This window comes from Oenanthe melanoleuca, chromosome 19 (genome assembly GCF_029582105.1).
Source record: "Oenanthe melanoleuca isolate GR-GAL-2019-014 chromosome 19, OMel1.0, whole genome shotgun sequence".
NCBI lineage: Eukaryota > Metazoa > Chordata > Aves > Passeriformes > Muscicapidae > Oenanthe > Oenanthe melanoleuca.
In genome coordinates this window covers 4,749,087-4,756,759 of record NC_079352.1, presented here as the reverse complement: position 1 = coordinate 4,756,759, position 7,673 = coordinate 4,749,087, and the positions used below count along the sequence as shown (strand labels likewise).

The 7,673-nt window shown below is 44.2% G+C and overlaps 1 protein-coding gene across 1 annotated transcript in view; it reads right to left on the bottom strand.

Annotated features, from left to right (window-relative positions):
* Positions 1–2,956: 2,956 nt before the first annotated feature.
* The window catches only part of SLC43A2 (solute carrier family 43 member 2), a 28,675-nt gene continuing 23,958 nt past the window's right edge, over positions 2,957–7,673 (bottom strand). Inside the window, exons 12-14 of the mRNA XM_056506463.1 lie at positions 7,134–7,207; positions 5,495–5,618; positions 2,957–4,661 (exon numbers count right to left, since the gene is read on the bottom strand). Coding sequence (XP_056362438.1) covers positions 4,500–4,661; positions 5,495–5,618; positions 7,134–7,207 — 360 coding nt within the window. The 3' untranslated portion in view covers positions 2,957–4,499. The remainder of the gene's footprint in view (positions 4,662–5,494; positions 5,619–7,133; positions 7,208–7,673) is intronic.

Genomic DNA, 7,673 nt, shown 5'->3' with positions numbered 1-7,673 from the left:
AACACATCATTGTTTCAGCTATTCCAGAGAAGATAATGTGGATTATAAATCAGAAGTGGCCTTTTTGTTTTTAATTTTTAAAAAAACCCAAACCTGCTTGTTCCCATCAGGAATCCTACTGTAATACTATTTTCCATTATGAGCACTTTGCATTTCTAAACTGGGTGTAGGGGAATACCAAAAACTCTGCAGATGCAGAAAAAAAAAAAAAAAAAACAAAGGGGAAAAAAAAAAAAAGAGTAGCAAATGTGTGTAATTTAAAGAAATCATTCTTTTTACCCTACAGTATCTGCTTTAAATTTTGTAGCATATTTTCCAAATTCATCAGCCTGTCAAGAGGGAAATCTCCTTGAAAACATTGTAGTGATTTACGGACTTAGTTAAAATCTCATTATCCTGCAATTTTCCTTTGCAGACAGAGCATGAAGAGGCCAGGCTTTGCTGTGGGAGTTGAACATTTCAGTTGCTGTAGCAGCATTGCAGTTAAGTTGGTGTCTCAGCAAGATTTACCCCCTTTTTTCTTCCCAGATATCTGTGTCCAGTTTCATCTTAAGGATCCAGATATAGCTTTACTCAGTGACTGTCATAGTGTAAGTGTCCTATTCAGCAGAACAGCACAGATTTTTCTCTGCTCCTTCTGACATGGTGTCATTGCATTAGTGCTGTAAAGGCTGTGTCAACAGGGCTTAGGTTCTGACAGATTAGTGAAAGCAAAAAGCTGTCACCCTCCCTTCCCCACTCTGTGAATTCCTTTTTTTTTTTTTTTTTAGTACAAATGCATATTAAATGTATGTGAGAGGCTGGGAGCAGTGTCTCCAGAAGGTGCAATCACTTTGCACAGCAACACCTTTGACTCTGAGGTACTCACAGGTCAGGTTTCTGCTTCCTTACATTCAGTTGGGGTTGCTTCCATGGAGATCTTTCCCATGGCCACCCTCCTTGCACTTCCCATATGGATCAGGGCAAGGAGGTACAAAAGACATAAAAACCCCCCAAGTCCTACAAATTAATTATTCAGGAATTATGAGAGCAGTTAAACACATTGACCTATATTTGAGTTATAGAGATAAATGCATTTTTGATGCTAACTGCTGTGTCTCTCTAGTCTTTGGTAGCCCATTTATTTTTTCCCACAAGGTGGCTCATGCACACAGAGAGTGCACCAGGAATTGTCTTGGTCCTGGAAACACTCAGCTGAGAGGCAGCAATGCTGTTTTCCCCTCCAACTGTATATAACCAATAATTCTGTTTCCCTAAGCATCAGGGGACAAGGCAAACTGCCCTGATCAACCACGTGTGACACAACCACCCCAGCTGTGTTTCTGCACTGTGCCAGACAATGTGTAGAAGAATCTGAAGGCAGAACCTTGCCCTCCACTGACCCCACTGCTGCAGGAGCTGCAGCTCTGAAGCAGTTATGCCACAATCAGTAGAGTGTTTGTACATCTTGCATGCAAATGAAGGTTTTTGATAGATAAATTTGAGCCTGCTCTTGAAATTAGTTTGGTTCCCAACTGTCAAAATAAATTCTACCCCATTAGATCAGACCAGTGTTTCACTTTAGCCCAGTGTGTTTCCTCCAGCTTTGACCAATTCTTACAAGACAGAACATGCAGATAAGTATCTTTCCTTGGCATAACTTTCTTATTTACAGCAACTTAAAATCTCCCTGAGTTAGTGGATGCATCAGACCATTGTTTAACCAGCCTTTTTTTAAAAAAAGGCTTCTTCTGTTCCCCACTAGATTCTGCAGCAAAGAATTTCACAGTTTGACTTTGCATGGCCCCAGAACATGATCCAATTTGTCTGTTCAACCCTGAACAGCTAAAAGCTCCCCCTGTACCCACCAGGACATGAGCTCTACTCCTCACAGCTGACCAGCAGGGCTCATCAGCAGAGACATTAAGTATACACATTCACCAGTTTATCAGATGAAATTGGATTTGAAGATATCCCTAATAAAGGGCAGGATCTGGGAACTGTGAAAGGGAGGTAGATGGCAGAAATAAAAGTGTGTTCTTTGAAGTATGTGCAGCTAAATTAAAAGGCAGCAGCATCTCCACTAAGACTTCATTAAAAATATGCCACTCTATTCCACTACTTTGCTGAGACATTTGTAACAGGCATTTAAGTGACATGAGTGGAAGAAATCACATTCAATTCTGAAACTGAGGTGGAAGTAATACTGGGCTAGCACACAAAACTCTGCTCTAGGACACTGAGACTATGGATGGAGGCTCACACACCCGATACTTAATCTGTCATTGTCATGTCACAAGTATCTCTGAGCAGGACTCTTCTCAAAATATTTTTAAGTATTGTAATATAAAATGCAGAAATCTGCAAAGCCCTCTGGCAGTCTAGGCAGGCTGTACCACTGCTGGTGTGTCTCTGAACATGTACTTAAGACAAGACAGGTAACCATGAAAATTAATCAAAACCCTGCCTTCTTAATTATTGCTCAAAGAAAAGATGGAAAGCTCACTAAATCACCACCAAAAGACAAAAACTTCCAGAATACAGTGTTGACAGCAGGTAGTAAGGCTGCCTTGAAACAAACACATTTAATAAAGGCAACACATTAAAAAAAAAAAATAAAAAAATCACAGATGTGTAAAATCCTCAAGTGGTGAGCCCTTCTGCACCGAGTGACCAAAGACTGCAAGGTACCACAGAGAGAACAGCAGCAGTGACTGGAGATGGCGCTGCTGACCCACAGAGTGCTGGCACTGCCACCAGCCAGGGACCTGCAGGGCTCTTCAGGAAAGCTGAAACCCTGCCTGGGCTGAGGTTCTGTCTCCTTCAAACCCCAGTGAAGGAGTCAACCCCCAGCTGCCAGGTCATTTCTCCCAGGAAGGTCGCAGCAATGTTGTTTCTTGTACTTTTCCAACCAGACATAGACAAGCTGGATGTCTGAGCCCCCTGCCAGGCTTTGCAGTAAAACACCACCATTAGGTCTCTGTAATTGTTTTATTTCTGCCCCAACCTTTCCACAGCCACCAGCTCAGCCCAGTGCACCCACCGGGGGTGCTCGTCCTCACCCCTGCACACTCCTGCTCCCAACAGCTCCACTCAGTGCAGTGCTTAACACAGAGCTGCAGAGCCTGAGCTACCGACCTCAACAAGAAGGTTCAGGGCAGAAAAGTCTGCTTTACACAAGGAAAACCTCTATAAAAATAAGCAGGTTAAAAATTCCCTTTGTATTCCCTCCCTGGCATGAACAGGCCTGGGACACCTCTACCCACACATATTGCTCTGACTGCCAGCTTCACCATACAATCAATCACCAGGTGCTCTGTCCAGACAGAGCATCAACATTGTAGAAGGCTCCTAGAACAGCCAAACTGGCAGCATTTTGGTCAGTCACAGTAACCTGGTGTTCAGCAGCTTGGTGACCATTATCATAGCAAGGTAAATAAGCTAAAGTAAAAATGACTTCACCACAGCACCCTGTCATATGTCCACAGGATCCAGTTACTGGACTCAAAGGAGTGTTCTGCACTCTTGGTTCTTTTCACCAGCAGGTCAGCTCACAGCATGTGAACACCAAGGCAGCTGAAGCCTCAGAACTCAGCTTCAAGACTTCTCCACTTTACTGAACACACATTGCTGGTCCCCTCCCAGGGTCATGTCAGGGGGGAAGAGGCAAAAGGCAACAAGTCTCAAAGCACTTCATCGGTAAAGAAGATCCAGCTCTTATCTCAGAGGCTCCAGGACTGCAGACCGTTTAAAACATGTACAGGTGAGTTGGTGAACCAGGAAGAAGAGGAATTCCAGGCCCACAAGGCTTGGTCTAGGACCAGCAGTCCACCATAGGCTCTTCATTTCAGCGTGGAAGGCAGATCCATTGCTCACAGTCTGTGTCATTTGCAGTAATAAAAGGTTTGGGAGCTGTCAGTGCTAGCAGCCAACATTTAGCAATACACTGAAGCTGTGCTCATACACATAGGAACAAAAACCCCTTCCCTGCCTCAGAAACAGGGATATATCTGGAGAGACAGTAAAACCATTGGGGCCAGCTACACATCAAGCAGAGAGACCACTATGAAGCCTTGGGGAGGGAGGAGAGTGCAGCTTGCATCCGAGACTGTGTCAGCCAAGTTTGGGGGAAGAGGGGAAGGAAACAGACTGCAGTGTGTGACATTTGCAAACTCAAATTATGGTCTGTCTTCCCTCTTCCCCCATCCCTCTATTCCTTCTCTCCCCAGATTCCTATGCAAACTCTCTGCTGCTGGAGAGTATGATCAGGGGATAATTTAAGACACAATATCTGTGTGGCCTTTATAAAAAGGAAAAGTGTCCTGTGTTTTGGAGTGAGGAGTGGGAAGTCTCCTCCTGCCATATATCTGAGGAAATCTCAGTCATGATGTTCAGCCCTCACTCCAGTGATGAGCAAAGACTGGCAGAGCCAGGGGAGAAAAGTCCTGGCTTACACCACAGGTAGAACCCACAGATGTGGTAGGAACTTGTACAGGGGAGGTTGTACATGAAGCACCAGTTTAAACAAAGGCTTCCTCAGTGGGAGTGCCATTGATTTTGAAGAAAAGTTTGGCATCTTCCAGCTTCTGCTTCTTTTCTCTCTCTAGCCTGCGCCTGTAGCAGACCAGGTAGATTGGGAGGCAAAAACCCAGGAGGCTCAGGCCAAGCAAGCCAACATTCACCTGCAGAAGGAAAGCAAACCAAAATTAGGCTGGTTAGGAGAAGACAACAACCCAGTCATGCATGCAGCAGTGTCAGAGCCCAGCCCACATCACCCAGCTGTGGGCAAATCAGGAGACGCCCTGCTCCGTGTGCTGGCAACATCCTCCACTGTTTTTATATTTACATGCCCAGAGCACCTTGTGTGTACAAGCTAAATGCTGCAAGAGTTTGTCACTCTGGATTATGGCAGTGGGAGTCTTGTTCCACAAAACAGGCAGGGCTGTTTGAGCTGCAGGTATTTCACACCAAATTTGCTGTTGAAGCACAACAGGCGTGGGCACACATAGCCTAGAGACCAGAATTCTCCCCAAGACCACCTATGTCATGATTTTATTGAGCTGCCCAGAGTCTCAGCAAGACACCACATTAGCCCTGCCCTCAACAGCCATTTGGCTTTTTGGACATTAGCATCAGCAATCCAAAATTTACTGGTAATTGTAGCTCGTAGCTCTTAAGTATCAGAGTGTTTTTCCTGAATTTTGAGGTTTGCTCACACTCACTCATTTTAACCTGACAGATTGACTCACCACATTAACTGTTAGTGGAAAGCATTCCCTTCCTCCCTTTCCATACACCAAAAGGGTTACTGCCTTTCCTGCCCAAGGAGTCATTACTCACACAGGGAAAGGTCTCCTGGACAGCACCAAGGTAACAGCAGACTGAGAGATATGTAAAATTATAGCTGTTTTTAACCTTGGTCCATGCACAGGAGTCCTTTTTTGTTTCCCAAGAAATGAGCCAAAAAAATCATCTTAACCCCCAAGCTTTCACATCAAAACTGAGAAGAACTTGCCCAGAGGGGGTCTCCTTCCAAAGGTCCCGTCAGTGCCATGAAGAGAGGCTGCTGCAGAAGGGCAAAGAGGGCACTGATCAACGACTGCAGCCCTGTCAAGCTGCCAAACTGAGTCGAGGGGTATCTGTCAACAAAGAAAGCAACAGCGTTATTATGTGTCACCTTGACTGTTCACATCACCCAGGTCAGATTGCATTCCCAGCCCAGCAACAACACAGACCAACGTGAGAGCACAGTCCCAAGACAGGCATGATGTGCAGAACTCCCTCCTGCACTCTAATATCAGATCCAGCACTTGTTTTGTTCTGCAGCTCTGTGGGCAGATGGAAGTGCTTATACAGCTCTTGCTCCTATTGCACAGGGAGCAGTGTTGATATTTACAAGTCAAAAGCAGGGCCTCTTTATCCAGATGACAACACTTGTGGAGGAGCAATCATTTTCATCTGGTCATAATAATTTGCTCCCTCTGGAAGTGAGTGAAACCTGCACAACAGGTTAGTGTTTTCCTTTTTGGAGGACAAGTCTGATCCTATGTCAAACTAAACAACACTGTTGACTGGCAAGTGCTGGTATCAGATAATACTAATGGAAAAATAAATTTCAGGAATCATCTAACATCTCTTTCCATGACTGAGCAGTTTTTAAAAAGGGTCAGGTTAAACTAAACTTGGAAAGAAAGATGCAAATCAAAACCCTCAAATATTCAAAAAAGTCATATTCTAAGCAAAAATACCTCAACTGCAGGAAGTTCCAGAGTTGCAATGGTCAAATAGAATTAGTTTAAAAGTAAGGTGATACATACTGCAACATACATTTATTTACCTTACCCAAGACAAAAATATTTTGCTTCTGTCTGCCAGGGAACCAAAAGTTTATACATTTCTGAGGCAGAGTCTTGGATGTGTTTCTAGTCTGGATTCCCCAGACACTGGGATCTAAACCTTTGACAGAAAGAGTCTGTGGAGTCTCTAGCCAGAGATACTCAAAACACAATCATCTGCACTCCTGGACAACCTGCACTAGCTGACCTTGGTCTTGAGAGGTCCCTTCCCACCTCAACAGATCTCTGATTGCCTGAAAGAGAAACAGCTCCTCTTTGTTCTTCTGTCCAACCTCTGAGCACTGAGGGACAGATCTGTTTTCAAGGCCAAAAACATTGCTTAATGAGGAAGAGAGTATTTAGATTCAGCTATTGATAACTTGCTAAGTTGGCAATAGGATGGGTGATCTGTCCTGGGAAAGGGAGGAGGCATCACTAATGGTATCTTGAGCAATGTTTTATCAATGTCAACTTCAGAGGAGAGCAGCAGCCGTATTTTCAGTCATGTTAATGTTTTACCTGGGCACATGCAAGCACCTGCTCATTGCAAGACAAAAAAAAGCCTTGAGTTTTTACAATATAACCTGAGTGTCAATAGTTTAGTCTCACGTGAGGCCCACACATAGCTGTGCCTATCTCTGTTGCTAAACAAGGAAAACACTGGGATTTCAGTCCAGCTATTGTCATGTCTAGAGGTAACTGAGGAAACAAGTTGCATCATTTTTCCCCTCTGACCATGAAGACCTCATTCCTGATCTCCCTCTCCTGGACAGCCCATCATGCCAAACCAGTTTATTTTATAGGAAACCAGATACTTACACAGCTGCATAGAGGCCTCCCACAGCTGAGTGGATGAATCCTCTCACAATTGTGTGCAAAATGAAGGACAAAATCTGAAAAAAGAAGCAGAAAAATGTTACATCCTAGAGAGCAACTCAGGTGTGCCAGACCAAACACCAGCAATTCCTAAAAGCTCTTCTTTTTAGGTAGGATTGGGAAACCCAGCCCAAAAACCTGAAATATCAGCATGAAGGAAGAAATTTGTACTTAGTCTCCAGGCACTGCTTTTCCTTACTTTGCACACACACAAGACCTCTCTCATTTGTAGGTGCTGCAAGGATGTGTCCCCAGCAACCTGTGGCCAGGATCACAATGCTTTTCCATGGCCACCAATTGAGTTAATTTTCCACAAGTTATTGCAGACAACATGCAGCCATGAGCAAAGTGCAGCTGTTTGCCTACATCATCGAGGCGTGTTTAAGTACAGCATAAAATCACTAAACTGCTCTGCCAAAAATAGGTGGTGCCACAGAATAAATATTTTAACAGGTTTATATCCCACAGGTACCACTGGGCACA